We start from the raw sequence: 18,107 nt of genomic DNA, 5'->3' as shown, positions 1-18,107 counted from the left end.
AACAGGTGAGCCAGTCTCTGCAGCAGGGCCTCTTCTTAGTAACAGGTGAGCCAGTCGCTGCAGCAGGGCCTCTTCTTAGTAACAGGTGAGCCAGTCGCTGCAGCAGGGCCTCTTCTTAGTAACAGGTGAGCCAGTCGCTGCAGCAGGGCTTCTTAGTAACAGGTGAGCCAGTCGCTGCAGCAGGGCCTCTTCTTAGTAACAGGTGAGCCAGTCGCTGCAGCAGGGCCTCTTCTTAGTAACAGGTGAGCCAGTCGCTGCAGCAGGGCCTCTTCTTAGTAACAGGTGAGCCAGTCGCTGCAGCAGGGCCTCTTCTTAGTAACAGGTGAGCCAGTCGCTGCAGCAGGGCCTCTTCTTAGTAACAGGTGAGCCAGTAGCTGCAGCAGGGCCTCTTAGTAACAGGTGAGCCAGTAGCTGCAGCAGGGCCTCTTCTTAGTAACAGGTGAGCCAGTCGCTGCAGCAGGGCCTCTTCTTAGTAACAGGTGAGCCAGTCGCTGCAGCAGGGCCTCTTCTTAGTAAAAGGTGAGCCAGTCGCTGCAGCTGCTCTTCTTAGTAACAGGTGAGCCAGTAGCTGCAGGGCCTCTTCTTAGTAACAGGTGAGCCAGTCGCTGCAGCAGCTCTTCTTAGTAACAGGTGAGCCAGTCGCTGCAGCAGGGCCTCTTCTTAGTAACAGGTGAGCCAGTCACTGCAGCAGGGCCTCTTCTTAGTAACAGGTGAGCCAGTCTCTGCAGCAGGGCCTCTTCTTAGTAACAGGTGAGCCAGTAGCTGCAGCAGGGCCTCTTCTTAGTAACAGGTGAGCCAGTCGCTGCAGCAGGGCCTCTTCTTAGTAACAGGTGAGCCAGTAGCTGCAGCAGGGCCTCTTCTTAGTAACAGGTGAGCCAGTCGCTGCAGCAGGGCCTCTTCTTAGTAACAGGTGAGCCAGTCGCTGCAGCAGGGCCTCTTCTTAGTAACAGGTGAGCCAGTCGCTGCAGCTGCTCTTCTTAGTAACAGGTGAGCCAGTAGCTGCAGCAGGGCCTCTTCTTAGTAACAGGTGAGCCAGTCGCTGCAGCAGGGCCTCTTCTTAGTAACAGGTGAGCCAGTCGCTGCAGCAGGGCCTCTTCTTAGTAACAGGTGAGCCAGTCGCTGCAGCAGGGCCTCTTCTTAGTAACAGGTGAGCCAGTCGCTGCAGCAGGGCCTCTTCTTAGTAACAGGTGAGCCAGTCGCTGCAGCTGCTCTTCTTAGTAACAGGTGAGCCAGTCGCTGCAGCAGGGCCTCTTCTTAGTAACAGGTGAGCCAGTCGCTGCAGCAGGGCCTCTTCTTAGTAACAGGTGAGCCAGTCGCTGCAGCAGCTCTTCTTAGTAACAGGTGAGCCAGTCGCTGCAGCAGGGCCTCTTCTTAGTAACAGGTGAGCCAGTCGCTGCAGCAGGGCCTCTTCTTAGTAACAGGTGAGCCAGTCGCTGCAGCTGCTCTTCTTAGTAACAGGTGAGCCAGTCGCTGCAGCAGGGCCTCTTCTTAGTAACAGGTGAGCCAGTCGCTGCAGCAGGGCCTCTTCTTAGTAACAGGTGAGCCAGTCGCTGCAGCAGGGCCTCTTCTTAGTAACAGGTGAGCCAGCCAGTCAGCAGCTCTTCACCAAAAGAGGAAAGGTGCCACTTTGTTTTGTAAAACTGTATAAATATAGAAGGGAGTAGCAGGAAGAGGTTAGTTAGTTAGTTAGTTAGTTAGATGAGTTAGTTAACCAGGCTGGTTAGCCATGACCCTGACATCTGTGAAGGGCACGACACAAACTACCCAGTGTCTCTCTCTGTAGTGTCTCATCGGGCCCCAGTGTCTCTCTCTCTCTGTAGTGTCTCATAGGGCCCCAGTGTCTCTCTCGCTCTCTGTAGTGTCTCATAGGGCCCCAGTGTCTCTCTCTGTAGTGTCTCATAGGGCCCCAGTGTCTCTCTCTCTCTCTGTAGTGTCTCATCGGGCCCCAGTGTCTCTCTCTCTCTGTAGTGTCTCATAGGGCCCCAGTGTCTCTCTCGCTCTCTGTAGTGTCTCATAGGGCCCCAGTGTCTCTCTCTGTAGTGTCTCATAGGGCCCCAGTGTCTCTCTCTCTCCTTGTAGTGTCTCATCGGGCCCCAGTGTCTTTCTCTCTCTGTAGTGTCTCATAGGGCCCCAGTGTCTCTCTCGCTCTCTGTAGTGTCTCATAGGGCCCCAGTGTCTCTCTCTCTGTAGTGTCTCATAGGGCCCCAGTGTCTCTCTCTCTCTCTGTAGTGTCTCATCGGGCCCCAGTGTCTCTCTCTCTCTCTGTAGTGTCTCATCGGGCCCCAGTGTCTCTCTCTCTCTGTAGTGTCTCATCAGGCCCCAGTGTCTCTCTCTCTGTAGTGTCTCATCAGGCCCCAGTGTCTCTCTCTCTGTAGTGTCTCATCAGGCCCCAGTGTCTCTCTCTCTGTAGTGTCTCATCAGGCCCCAGTGTCTCTCTCTCTGTGGTGTCTCATAGGGCCCCAGTGTCTCTCTCTCTCTGTAGTGTCTCATCAGGCCCCAGTGTCTCTCTCTCTCTCTCGTGTCTCATCAGGCCCCAGTGTCTCTCTCTCTGTAGTGTCTCATCAGGCCCCAGTGTCTCTCTCTCTCTGTGGTGTCTCATCAGGCCCCAGTGTCTCTCTCTCTCTCTCGTGTCTCATCAGGCCCCAGTGTCTCTCTCTCTCTCTCGTGTCTCATAGGGCCCCAGTGTCTCTCTCTCTCTCTCTGTAGTGTCTCATCAGGCCCCAGTGTCTCTCTCTCTCTCTGTGGTGTCTCATAGGGCCCCAGTGTCTCTCTCTCTCTGTAGTGTCTCATCAGGCCCCAGTGTCTCTCTCTCTCTCTCGTGTCTCATCGGGCCCCAGTGTCTCTCTCTCTCTCTCGTGTCTCATCGGGCCCCAGTGTCTCTCTCTCTCTCTCGTGTCTCAAAGAGCCGAGCCCAAACATCAAACCTTTCGACTGCTGCTGCCAGAACATGAGAGAACCAGACTCTTGCTCCAAAACATTTTGTTCTCAGGAATTTGTTGCTCTAGTAAAAAATCCCAGCTTTCTATCCCCCGTGTTGCTGTAATTCTACATTTTACAGGATTTGATGTTGTAGAGTTTTATATTATGAACCCCTTTGTCTCCTCCTCCTCATTAGCATACAGAATTAAACAATCAATCAGTATATTTAAATACCTTCTAACCTCATTCATCCATCGTTCTCTCTCTTACCTGTCTTTTTATCTCTCTCTCTCCCCCTTTCACCTCTCTCTGCCTCCCCTCTTCCCCCCTCCCCCTTTCACCTCTCTCTGCCTCCCCTCTTCCCCTCCCCCTTTCACCTCTCTGCCTCCCCTCCCCCAGGGTGAACACGTGTCCTAACAGCTGTTCTGGCCGAGGGGAGTGTCGCGTTGGGAACTCAACAGGTGCTGTGTATTGTGACTGTGATCCCAACTGGAAGGGCGAGGCCTGTGATATCCCATACTGCCTGTCAGACTGTGGTTGGCCTGACAGGGGACACTGCTCTCAGGACACAAAGACATGTCGATGCCAGCCTGGGTGGCAAGGTGGGCACAGTCTCTATCTAACAACAAGCCCGTATTCAATAATCATTTCAGAGTATTTATGCTGATCTAGGATCAGGATCCCCCAGTCAATATAATCTGATCTAAAAGTCCAAACGGATCCTAGATCAGAGCTCTTACCCTCAGCCACTAATGTTATTGACCTCTATAACCAAACTGTGCATTTTCTGATTGTATTCCACATATATGAGACTCATCACATTGTCTATGACCTTCTACATCAGGGTTCTTCAATCCTGGTCCTGGAGGGCCGAAACACCTCTGTTTTTCATCCTCTCCTTCTAATCAGGGGCTAATTCAGACCTGGGAAAACCAGGTGAGTGCAATTAACTACCAGGTAGAAATAAAAAACAGAAGTGTTTCGGCCCTCCAGGACCAGGATTGAAGAACCCTGTTCTACATATAAGAGACTCATCACGTTCTCTATGACCTGGATCTATTCATCCTGGAACGGTTTAATCCCAGCACAAGGCAAAAACAAATAATACATCACTATTAACTAGCTGTTATTGGCCCTCTGTTTTTATCATTAGTTTCTCTCACTCTTTTCCTCTCACTCTGTTTTTATCATTAGTATCTCTCACTCTGTTTCTCTCACTCTGTTTCTCTCACTCTGTTTCTCTCACTCTGTTTCTCTCACTCTTTCTCTCAATCTTTTCCTCACTCTGTTTTTATCATTGTCTCTCACTCTCTCTCCTCTCTTTGTTGAAGCACCTTTGGCAGCGATTACAGCCTTGAGTCTTCTTGGGTATGACACTACAAGCTTGGCACACCTGTATATGGGGAGTTTCTCCCATTCTTCTCTGCTGATCCTCTCAAGCTCTGTCAGGTTGGATGGGGAGCGTCGCTGCACAGCTATTTTCAGGTCTCTCCAGAGATATTAGATCGGGTTCAAGTCCGGGCTCTGGCTGAGCCACTAAAGGACATTCAGAGACTTGTCCCGAAGCCACTCCTGCGTTGTCTTGGCTGTGTGCTTAGGGTCGTTGTCCTGTTGGAAGGTGAACCTTCGCCCCAGTCTGAGGTCCTGAGCGCTCTGGAGCAGGTTTTCATCAAGGATCTCTCTGTACTTTGCTCCGTTCATCTTTGCCTCGATCCTGACTAGTCTCCCAGTCCCTGCCTCTGAAAAACATCCCCACAGCATGATGCTGCCACCACCATGCTTCACCGTAGGGATGGTGCCAGGTTTCCTCCAGACGTGACGCTTGGCATTCAGGCCTAAGAGTTCAATCTGGTTTAATCAGACCAGAGACTCTTGTTTCTCATGGTCAGAGAGTCCTTTAGGTGCCTTTTGGCAAACTCCAAGTCGGCTGTCATGTGCCTTTTACTGAGGAGTGGCTTCCCTCTGGTCACTCTACCATAAAGGCCTGATTGGTGGAGTGCTGTAGAGATGTTTGTCCTTCTGGAAGGTTCTCAAATCTCCACAGAGGAACTCTAGAGCACTGTCAGAGTGACCATCAGGTTCTTGGTCACCTCCCTGACCAAGGCCCATCTCCCCCGATTGCTCAGTTTGGCCGGTTCCAAACTTGGTGGTTCCAAACTTCTTCCATTTAAGAATGATGGAGGCCACTGTGTTCTTGGGGACCTTCAATGCTTCAGAAATGTTTTGGTACCCTTCCCCAGATCTGTGCCTCGACACAATCCTGTCTCGGAGCTCTATGGACAATTCCTTCGACCTCATGGCTTGGTTTTTGCTCTGACATGCACTGTCAACTGTGGGACCTTATATTGACAGGTGTGTGCCTTTCCAAATCATGTCCAATCAATTCAATTTACCACAGGTGGACTCCAATCAAGTTGTAGAAACATCTCAAGGATGATCAATGGAAACAGGATCCACCTGAGCTCAATTTCAAGTCTCATAGCAAAGGGTCTGAATACTTATGTAAATAAGGTATTTCTGTTTATTTGTAATACATTTGCAAAACATTCTAAAAACCTTTTTTTGCGTTGTCAGTATGGGGTATTGTGTGTAGATTGCTAAGGATTTTTTGTTATTTAATCCATTTTGGAGTAAGGCTGTAACGTATCAAAGTGGAAAAAGTCAAGGGGTCTGAATACTTTCCGAAGGCACTGTACATGTACAAATTACCTCCACTAACCTGTACCCCCGCACATTGACTCGGTACCGGTACCCCTGTATATAGCCTCGTTATTGTATTGTGTTACTTTTTATTAATTTTTACTTTAGTTTATTTGGTAAATATTTTCTTGACTCTTTCTTGAACTGCATTGTTGGTTAAGGGCTTGTCAGTAAGCATTTCACTGTAATGTCTACACCTGTTGTATTCGGCACATGTGACAAATAAAGATAGATTAGATTAGTCTACACTGGTTGTTTACCATGATAACATTTGGAGGCATTTGTTCGGTTTATGTATAAAATAAAAAAGTACATACCGGTCGTAACAAATTAAATTCCATATTTGGTGACTAACAAACGTATTTTGACATTAGAAAGCTCACAGTTAATAGTGTTTAACATGATTTAATGGCTACCTCATCTCTGTACCCCACACATACAATTATCTGTAAGGTCACTCAGTCGAGCAGTGAGGTTTTCCAATGTCTAACAAAGAAGGGCACTGAAGTCATTCATGTGACAAAATACAATTTGATTTGGTAAATACATTTACATTTACATTTTAGTCATTTAGCAGACGCTCTTATCCAGAGCGACTTACAGTTAAGTTAGTTTATTATTATTTTTCATACTGGCCCCCCGTGGGAATCAAACCCACAACCCTGGCGTTGCAAACACCATGCTCTACCAACTGAGCTACATCCCTGCCGGCCATTCCCTCCCCTACCCTGGACGACGCTGGGCTAATTGTGCGCCGCCCCATGGGTCTCCCGGTCACGGCCGGCTACGACAGAGAGTAGGTGTCCTTTGGGATGCAATCAGCTGTTCATTACACTGGACAATACTGTGGAGATATTATAGTCAGCTGTTCATTACACTGGACAATACTGTGGAGATATTATAGTCAGCTGTTCATTACACTGGACAATACTGTGGAGATATTATAGTCAGCTGTTCATTACACTGGACAATACTGTGGAGATATTATAGTCAGCTGTTCATTACACTGGACAATACTGTGGAGATATTATAGTCAGCTGTTCATTACACTGGACAATACTGTGGAGATATTATAGTCAGCTGTTCATTACACTGGACAATACTGTGGAGATATTATAGTCAGCTGTTCATTACACTGGACAATACTGTGGAGATATTATAGTCAGCTGTTCATTACACTGGACAATACTGTGGAGATATTATAGTCAGCTGTTCATCACACTGGACAATACTGTGGAGATATTATAGTCAGCTGTTCATCACACTGGACAATACTGTGGAGATATTATAGTCAGCTGTTCATTACACTGGACAATACTGTGGAGATATTATAGTCAGCTGTTCATTACACTGGACAATAATGTGGAGATATTATAGTCAGCTGTTCATTACACTGGACAATACTGTGGAGATATTATAGTCAGCTGTTCATCACACTGGACAATACTGTGGAGATATTATAGTCAGCTGTTCATTACACTGGACAATACTGTGGAGATATTATAGTCAGCTGTTCATTACACTGGACAATACTGTGGAGATATTATAGTCAGCTGTTCATTACACTGGACAATACTGTGGAGCTATTATAGTCAGCTGTTCATTACACTGGACAATACTGTGGAGATATTATAGTCAGCTGTTCATTACACTGGACAATACTGTGGAGATATTATAGTCAGCTGTTCATTACACTGGACAATACTGTGGAGATATTATAGTCAGCTGTTCATTACACTGGACAATACTGTGGAGATATTATAGTCAGCTGTTCATTACACTGGACAATACTGTGGAGATATTATAGTCAGCTGTTCATTACACTGGACAATACTGTGGAGATATTATAGTCAGCTGTTCATTACACTGGACAATACTGTGGAGATATTATAGTCAGCTGTTCATCACACTGGACAATACTGTGGAGATATTATAGTCAGCTGTTCATCACACTGGACAATACTGTGGAGATATTATAGTCAGCTGTTCATTACACTGGACAATACTGTGGAGATATTATAGTCAGCTGTTCATCACACTGGACAATACTGTGGAGATATTATAGTCAGCTGTTCATTACACTGGACAATACTGTGGAGATATTATAGTCAGCTGTTCATTACACTGGACAATACTGTGGAGATATTATAGTCAGCTGTTCATTACACTGGACAATACTGTGGAGATATTATAGTCAGCTGTTCATCACACTGGACAATACTGTGGAGATATTATAGTCAGCTGTTCATTACACTGGACAATACTGTGGAGATATTATAGTCAGCTGTTCATTACACTGGACAATACTGTGGAGATATTATAGTCAGCTGTTCATCACACTGGACAATACTGTGGAGATATTATAGTCAGCTGTTCATTACACTGGACAATACTGTGGAGATATTATAGTCAGCTGTTCATTACACTGGACAATACTGTGGAGATATTATAGTCAGCTGTTCATTACACTGGACAATACTGTGGATATATTATAGTCAGCTGTTCATCACACTGGACAATACTGTGGAGATATTATAGTCAGCTGTTCATTACACTGGACAATACTGTGGATATATTATAGTCAGCTGTTCATTACACTGGACAATACTGTGGAGATATTATAGTCAGCTGTTCATCACACTGGACAATACTGTGGAGATATTATAGTCAGCTGTTCATTACACTGGACAATACTGTGGAGATATTATAGTCAGCTGTTCATTACACTGGACAATACTGTGGAGATATTATAGTCAGCTGTTCATTACACTGGACAATACTGTGGAGATATTATAGTCAGCTGTTCATTACACTGGACAATACTGTGGAGATATTATAGTCAGCTGTTCATTACACTGGACAATACTGTGGAGATATTATAGTCAGCTGTTCATTACACTGGACAATACTGTGGATATATTATAGTCAGCTGTTCATTACACTGGACAATACTGTGGAGATATTATAGTCAGCTGTTCATTACACTGGACAATACTGTGGAGATATTATAGTCAGCTGTTCATCACACTGGACAATACTGTGGAGATATTATAGTCAGCTGTTCATTACACTGGACAATACTGTGGAGATATTATAGTCAGCTGTTCATCACACTGGACAATACTGTGGAGATATTATAGTCAGCTGTTCATCACACTGGACAATACTGTGGAGATATTATAGTCAGCTGTTCATTACACTGGACAATACTGTGGAGATATTATAGTCAGCTGTTCATTACACTGGACAATACTGTGGAGATATTATAGTCAGCTGTTCATTACACTGGACAATACTGTGGAGATATTATAGTCAGCTGTTCATCACACTGGACAATAATGTGGAGATATTATAGTCAGCTGTTCATTACACTGGACAATACTGTGGAGATATTATAGTCAGCTGTTCATTACACTGGACAATACTGTGGAGATATATAGTCAGCTGTTCATTACACTGGACAATACTGTGGAGATATTATAGTCAGCTGTTCATTACACTGGACAATACTGTGGAGATATTATAGTCAGCTGTTCATTACACTGGACAATACTGTGGAGATATTATAGTCAGCTGTTCATCACACTGGACAATACTGTGGAGATATTATAGTCAGCTGTTCATTACACTGGACAATACTGTGGAGATATTATAGTCAGCTGTTCATTACACTGGACAATACTGTGGAGATATTATAGTCAGCTGTTCATTACACTGGACAATACTGTGGATATATTATAGTCAGCTGTTCATTACACTGGACAATACTGTGGAGATATTATAGTCAGCTGTTCATTACACTGGACAATACTGTGGAGATATTATAGTCAGCTGTTCATTACACTGGACAATACTGTGGAGATATTATAGTCAGCTGTTCATTACACTGGACAATACTGTGGAGATATTATAGTCAGCTGTTCATTACACTGGACAATACTGTGGAGATATTATAGTCAGCTGTTCATTACACTGGACAATACTGTGGAGATATTATAGTCAGCTGTTCATTACACTGGACAATACTGTGGAGATATTATAGTCAGCTGTTCATTACACTGGACAATACTGTGGAGATATTATAGTCAGCTGTTCATTACACTGGACAATACTGTGGAGATATTATAGTCAGCTGTTCATTACACTGGACAATACTGTGGAGATATTATAGTCAGCTGTTCATCACACTGGACAATACTGTGGAGATATTATAGTCAGCTGTTCATCACACTGGACAATACTGTGGAGATATTATAGTCAGCTGTTCATTACACTGGACAATACTGTGGAGATATTATAGTCAGCTGTTCATCACACTGGACAATACTGTGGAGATATTATAGTCAGCTGTTCATTACACTGGACAATACTGTGGAGATATTATAGTCAGCTGTTCATTACACTGGACAATACTGTGGAGATATTATAGTCAGCTGTTCATTACACTGGACAATACTGTGGAGATATTATAGTCAGCTGTTCATCACACTGGACAATACTGTGGAGATATTATAGTCAGCTGTTCATTACACTGGACAATACTGTGGAGATATTATAGTCAGCTGTTCATTACACTGGACAATACTGTGGAGATATTATAGTCAGCTGTTCATCACACTGGACAATACTGTGGAGATATTATAGTCAGCTGTTCATTACACTGGACAATACTGTGGAGATATTATAGTCAGCTGTTCATTACACTGGACAATACTGTGGAGATATTATAGTCAGCTGTTCATTACACTGGACAATACTGTGGATATATTATAGTCAGCTGTTCATCACACTGGACAATACTGTGGAGATATTATAGTCAGCTGTTCATTACACTGGACAATACTGTGGATATATTATAGTCAGCTGTTCATTACACTGGACAATACTGTGGAGATATTATAGTCAGCTGTTCATCACACTGGACAATACTGTGGAGATATTATAGTCAGCTGTTCATTACACTGGACAATACTGTGGAGATATTATAGTCAGCTGTTCATTACACTGGACAATACTGTGGAGATATTATAGTCAGCTGTTCATTACACTGGACAATACTGTGGAGATATTATAGTCAGCTGTTCATTACACTGGACAATACTGTGGAGATATTATAGTCAGCTGTTCATTACACTGGACAATACTGTGGAGATATTATAGTCAGCTGTTCATTACACTGGACAATACTGTGGATATATTATAGTCAGCTGTTCATTACACTGGACAATACTGTGGAGATATTATAGTCAGCTGTTCATTACACTGGACAATACTGTGGAGATATTATAGTCAGCTGTTCATCACACTGGACAATACTGTGGAGATATTATAGTCAGCTGTTCATTACACTGGACAATACTGTGGAGATATTATAGTCAGCTGTTCATCACACTGGACAATACTGTGGAGATATTATAGTCAGCTGTTCATTACACTGGACAATACTGTGGAGATATTATAGTCAGCTGTTCATTACACTGGACAATACTGTGGAGATATTATAGTCAGCTGTTCATCACACTGGACAATACTGTGGAGATATTATAGTCAGCTGTTCATTACACTGGACAATACTGTGGAGATATTATAGTCAGCTGTTCATCACACTGGACAATACTGTGGATATATTATAGTCAGCTGTTCATTACACTGGACAATACTGTGGAGATATTATAGTCAGCTGTTCATTACACTGGACAATACTGTGGAGATATTATAGTCAGCTGTTCATTACACTGGACAATACTGTGGAGATATTATAGTCAGCTGTTCATCACACTGGACAATACTGTGGAGATATTATAGTCAGCTGTTCATTACACTGGACAATACTGTGGAGATATTATAGTCAGCTGTTCATTACACTGGACAATACTGTGGAGATATTATAGTCAGCTGTTCATCACACTGGACAATACTGTGGAGATATTATAGTCAGCTGTTCATTACACTGGACAATACTGTGGAGATATTATAGTCAGCTGTTCATTACACTGGACAATACTGTGGAGATATTATAGTCAGCTGTTCATTACACTGGACAATACTGTGGAGATATTATAGTCAGCTGTTCATCACACTGGACAATAATGTGGAGATATTATAGTCAGCTGTTCATTACACTGGACAATACTGTGGAGATATTATAGTCAGCTGTTCATTACACTGGACAATACTGTGGAGATATTATAGTCAGCTGTTCATTACACTGGACAATACTGTGGAGATATTATAGTCAGCTGTTCATTACACTGGACAATACTGTGGAGATATTATAGTCAGCTGTTCATTACACTGGACAATACTGTGGAGATATTATAGTCAGCTGTTCATCACACTGGACAATACTGTGGAGATATTATAGTCAGCTGTTCATTACACTGGACAATACTGTGGAGATATTATAGTCAGCTGTTCATTACACTGGACAATACTGTGGAGATATTATAGTCAGCTGTTCATTACACTGGACAATACTGTGGATATATTATAGTCAGCTGTTCATTACACTGGACAATACTGTGGAGATATTATAGTCAGCTGTTCATTACACTGGACAATACTGTGGAGATATTATAGTCAGCTGTTCATTACACTGGACAATACTGTGGAGATATTATAGTCAGCTGTTCATTACACTGGACAATACTGTGGAGATATTATAGTCAGCTGTTCATTACACTGGACAATACTGTGGAGATATTATAGTCAGCTGTTCATTACACTGGACAATACTGTGGAGATATTATAGTCAGCTGTTCATTACACTGGACAATACTGTGGGGATATTATAGTCAGCTGTTCATTACACTGGACAATACTGTGGAGATATTATAGTCAGCTGTTCATCACACTGGACAATACTGTGGAGATATTATAGTCAGCTGTTCATTACACTGGACAATATTGTGGAGATATTATAGTCAGCTGTTCATTACACTGGACAATACTGTGGAGATATTATAGTCAGCTGTTCATTACACTGGACAATACTGTGGAGATATTATAGTCAGCTGTTCATCACACTGGACAATACTGTGGAGATATTATAGTCAGCTGTTCATTACACTGGACAATACTGTGGAGATATTATAGTCAGCTGTTCATTACACTGGACAATACTGTGGAGATATTATAGTCAGCTGTTCATTACACTGGACAATACTGTGGAGATATTATAGTCAGCTGTTCATTACACTGGACAATACTGTGGAGATATTATAGTCAGCTGTTCATCACACTGGACAATACTGTGGAGATATTATAGTCAGCTGTTCATTACACTGGACAATACTGTGGAGATATTATAGTCAGCTGTTCATTACACTGGACAATACTGTGGAGATATTATAGTCAGCTGTTCATTACACTGGACAATACCGTGGAGATATTATAGTCAGCTGTTCATTACACTGGACAATACCGTGGAGATATTATAGTCAGCTGTTCATTACACTGGACAATACCGTGGAGATATTATAGTCAGCTGTTCATTACACTGGACAATACCGTGGAGATATTATAGTCAGCTGTTCATTACACTGGACAATACCGTGGAGATATTATAGTCAGCTGTTCATTACACTGGACAATACCGTGGAGATATTATAGTCAGCTGTTCATTACACTGGACAATACTGTGGAGATATTATAGTCAGCTGTTCATTACACTGGACAATACTGTGGAGATATTATAGTCAGCTGTTCATTACACTGGACAATACTGTGGAGATATTATAGTCAGCTGTTCATTACACTGGACAATACTGTGGAGATATTATAGTCAGCTGTTCATTACACTGGACAATACTGTGGAGATATTATAGTCAGCTGTTCATTACACTGGACAATACTGTGGAGATATTATAGTCAGCTGTTCATTACACTGGACAATACTGTGGAGATATTATAGTCAGCTGTTCATTACACTGGACAATACTGTGGAGATATTATAGTCAGCTGTTCATTACACTGGACAATACTGTGGAGATATTATAGTCAACTGTTCATCACACTGGACAATACTGTGGAGATATTATAGTCAGCTGTTCATCACACTGGACAATACTGTGGAGATATTATAGTCAGCTGTTCATCACACTGGACAATACTGTGGAGATATTATAGTCAGCTGTTCATTACACTGGACAATACTGTGGAGATATTATAGTCAGCTGTTCATTACACTGGACAATACTGTGGAGATATTATAGTCAGCTGTTCATTACACTGGACAATACTGTGGAGATATTATAGTCAGCTGTTCATTACACTGGACAATACTGTGGAGATATTATAGTCAGCTGTTCATTACACTGGACAATACTGTGGAGATATTATAGTCAGCTGTTAATTACACTGGACAATACTGTGGAGATATTATAGTCAGCTGTTCATTACACTGGACAATACTGTGGAGATATTATAGTCAGCTGTTCATTACACTGGACAATACTGTGGAGATATTATAGTCAGCTGTTCATTACACTGGACAATACTGTGGAGATATTATAGTCAGCTGTTCATTACACTGGACAATACTGTGGAGATATTATAGTCAGCTGTTCATTACACTGGACAATACTGTGGAGATATTATAGTCAGCTGTTCATTACACTGGACAATACTGTGGAGATATTATAGTCAGCTGTTCATTACACTGGACAATACTGTGGAGATATTATAGTCAGCTGTTCATCACACTGGACAATACTGTGGAGATATTATAGTCAGCTGTTCATCACACTGGACAATACTGTGGAGATATTATAGTCAGCTGTTCATTACACTGGACAATACTGTGGAGATATTATAGTCAGCTGTTCATTACACTGGACAATACTGTGGAGATATTATAGTCAGCTGTTCATTACACTGGACAATACTGTGGAGATATTATAGTCAGCTGTTCATTACACTGGACAATACTGTGGAGATATTATAGTCAGCTGTTCATTACACTGGACAATACTGTGGAGATATTATAGTCAGCTGTTCATTACACTGGACAATACTGTGGAGATATTATAGTCAGCTGTTCATTACACTGGACAATACTGTGGAGATATTATAGTCAGCTGTTCATTACACTGGACAATACTGTGGAGATATTATAGTCAGCTGTTCATTACACTGGACAATACTGTGGAGATATTATAATAGTATTGCACCATGACAGTTGAAAACAGAAGTATTTTTTAAATATATTTTTTACCCAAAGTGGATTTCTGTTTTCTCATTGAAAAGTGTTTCTTGTTCTCTTGGCCTTCGTCAGAGCTTTTAAACTAAATATTAAACCATCGTTTAATTTCTGAATGTGTCGGCACCGGGGACTTGGGATGTGGCTGCGTTATTGATGTCATGTTAATCAGGCCTTTTGATATGAACATATAGTCCCCTGTAGCTCAGTTGGTAGAGCATGGCGCTTGCAACGCCAGGTTTGTGGGTTCGTTTCCCACGGGGGGGCCAGTATGAAAATGTATGCACTCACTAACTGTAAGTCGCTCTGGATAAGAGCGTCTGCTAAATGACTAAAATGTAAAAGGATTGTTTTAGTTTTGTAGGCTAGTATACTTATTTATTGAATTAATGGATCACGGCTTAGCAGTAATGCTGATCTCGTTCCCAATGATCAGTGCTTTAGTTTGTTATGTTGTCCAGTGGTTCTGAATTTGCACCTGACTTTTTTCTGTGCAATAGCCTTTTGATTTGAAAAGTTTTGGTTTGTGTACTAGGCTATTTTGATTTAATTTAATTTATACACTACCGGTCAAAAGTTTTAGATCACCTACTAATTCAAGGGCTCTTCTCAATTTTTTACTATTTTCTACATTGTAGAATAATAGTGAAGACATCATAACTTAACAAAACTGATTGGCTCAAACGCATTAAGAAGGAAAGAAATTCCACAAATTAACTTTTTAAGAAGGCACACCTGTTAATTGAAATGCATTCCAGGTGACTACCTCATGAATCTGGTTGAGAGAATGCCAAGAGTGTGCAAAGCTGTCATCAAGGCAAAGGGTGGCTATTTGAAGAATGTCAAATATAAAATATATTTTGATTTGTTTAACACTTTTTTTGGGGGTTACTAGATGATTCTATATGTGTTATTTCATCGTTTTGATGTCTTCACTATTATTCCACAATGTAGAAAATAGTAAAAATAAAGAAAAACCCTTGAATGAGTGGGTGTTCTAAAACTTTTGACCAGTAGTGGACGATACAGCACTTTGGTTTCACTAATCATTTGGTTCCATTTCAAAATATGAATGTGTATTTAATTAAATATGATATATGGGCTACGGTGTAGGTCGTAAGTGATAGTCTGCAGATAACCAGGTTAGTCACTCATCCATCTTCTGTCGTCCATCAGGTCCAGACTGCTCTGTGTCCGTCCCAGCCAGCTCCTCGTTCTGGCAGAGGGAGGAGTACCCCGAGCCAGGTCTGGCCAGGGCTTCCCACAAGGCCGTAGTGGACCAGGGGGTCATGTGGGTCGTTGGGGGTTACGTCTTCAACTCCTCAGACTACCAGATGATTCAAGCGTAAGTACTGCATTTGTATTTATTATGGATCCCTGTTCCTGCCAAGGCAGCAGCTACTCTTCCTGGGGTTTATAATGGCTCCCCATTAGTTCCTGCCAAGGCAGCAGCTACTCTTCCTGGGGTTTATTATGGATCCCCATTAGTTCCTGCCAAGGCAACAGCTTCTCTTCCTGGGGTTTATTATGGATCCCCATTAGTTCCTGCCAAGGCAGCAGCTACTCTTCCTGGGGTTTATAATGGATCCCCATTAGTTCCTGCCAAGGCAACAGCTTCTCTTCCTGGGGTTTATAATGGCTCCCCATTAGTTCCTGCCAAGGCAACAGCTTCTCTTCCTGGGGTTTATAATGGATCCCCATTAGTTCCTGCCAAGGCAGCAGCTACTCTTCCTGGGGTTTATTATGGATCCCCATTAGTTCCTGCCAAGGCAGCAGCTACTCTTCCTGGGGTTTATTATGGATCCCCATTAGTTCCTGCCAAGGCAGCAGCTACTCTTCCTGGGGTTTATTATGGATCCCCATTAGTTCCTGCCAAGGCAGCAGCTATTCTTCCTGGGGTTTATTATGGATCCCCATTAGTTCCTGCCAAGGCAGCAGCTACTCTTCCTGGGGTTTATTATGGATCCCCATTAGTTCCTGCCAAGGCAACAGCTTCTCTTCCTGGGGTTTATTATGGATCCCCATTAGTTCCTGCCAAGGCAGCAGCTACTCTTCCTGGGGTTTATTATGGATCCCCATTAGTTCCTGCCAAGGCAGCAGCTACTCTTCCTGGGGTTTATTATGGATCCCCATTAGTTCCTGCCAAGGCAGCAGATACTCTTCCTTGGGGTTTATTATGGATCCCCATTAGTTCCTGCCAAGGCAGCAGCTACTCTTCCTGTGGTTTATTATGGATCCCCATTAGTTCCTGCCAAGGCAGCAGCTACTCTTCCTGGGGGTTTATTATGGATCCCCATTAGTTCCTGCCAAGGCAGCAGATACTCTTCCTGGGGTTTATTATGGATCCCCATTAGTTCCTGCCAAGGCAGCAGCTACTCTTCCTGGGGTCCAGCAAAATTAAGGCATTACAATACATTCATAACAGATTTCACAACATATTAAGTCAAATTTATTTATTAAGCCCTTTTTACATCAGCAGATGTCACAAAGTGCTATACAGAAACCTAGCCTTAAACCCCAAACAGCAGCAATGCAGATGTAGAAGCACGGTGGCTAGGAAAAACTCCCTAGAAAGGCAGAAACCTAGGAAGAAACCTAGAGAGGAACCAGGCTCTGAGGGGTGGCCAGTCCTCTTCTGGCTGTGCTGGGTGGAGATTATAAGAGTACATGGACATTACTTCCAGATTGTTCTTCAAGATGTTCAAACGTTCATAGATGACCAGCAGGGTCAAATAATAATCAGTGGTTGTAGAGGTTGCAACAGGTCAGTACATCAGGAGTAAATGTCAGTTGGCTTTTCATAGCCGGGCATTTAGAGGTTGAAATAGCAGGTGCGGTAGAGAGAGAGAGTTGAAAACAGCAGGTCTGGGACAAGGTAGCACGTCCGGTGAACAGGTCAGGGTTCCATAGCCGCAGGCAGAAGAGTGGAAACTGGAGCAGCAGCACGACCAGGTGGACTGGGGACAGCCAGGAGTCATCAGGCCAGGTAGTCCTGAGGCATGGTCCTAGGGCTCAGGTCCTCCGGGATGGGAGGGAGAGAGGACCAGGTGGACTGGGGACAGCCAGGAGTCATCAGGCCAGGTAGTCCTGAGGCATGATCCTAGGGCTCAGGTCCTCCAGGAGGGGAGGGAGAGAGGACCAGGTGGACTGGGGACAGCCAGGAGTCATCAGGCCAGGTAGTCCTGAGGCATGGTCCTAGGGCTCAGGTCCTCCGGGAGGGGAGGGAGAGAGGACCAGGTGGACTGGGGACAGCAAGGAGTCATCAGGCCAGGTAGTCCTGAGGCATGGT

General features: G+C 43.3%; 1 protein-coding gene across 3 annotated transcripts in view; it reads left to right on the top strand.

Moving 5' to 3' along the window:
- LOC121556227 (attractin-like) overlaps positions 1 to 18,107 on the top strand; it is a 198,781-nt gene that overhangs the window by 27,593 nt on the left and 153,081 nt on the right. For all 3 annotated transcript variants that reach the window (XM_041870125.1, XM_041870126.1, XM_041870124.1), the window contains exons 5-6: positions 3,319 to 3,521; positions 15,995 to 16,163. In XM_041870125.1, coding sequence (XP_041726059.1) covers positions 3,319 to 3,521; positions 15,995 to 16,163 — 372 coding nt within the window. The remainder of the gene's footprint in view (positions 1 to 3,318; positions 3,522 to 15,994; positions 16,164 to 18,107) is intronic.

Source organism: Coregonus clupeaformis, chromosome 25 (assembly GCF_020615455.1).
Source record: "Coregonus clupeaformis isolate EN_2021a chromosome 25, ASM2061545v1, whole genome shotgun sequence".
NCBI classification, from domain to species: domain Eukaryota; kingdom Metazoa; phylum Chordata; class Actinopteri; order Salmoniformes; family Salmonidae; genus Coregonus; species Coregonus clupeaformis.
The sequence above is the reverse complement of the archived record's forward strand: the minus strand, read 5'-3'. Positions and strand labels throughout refer to the sequence as shown.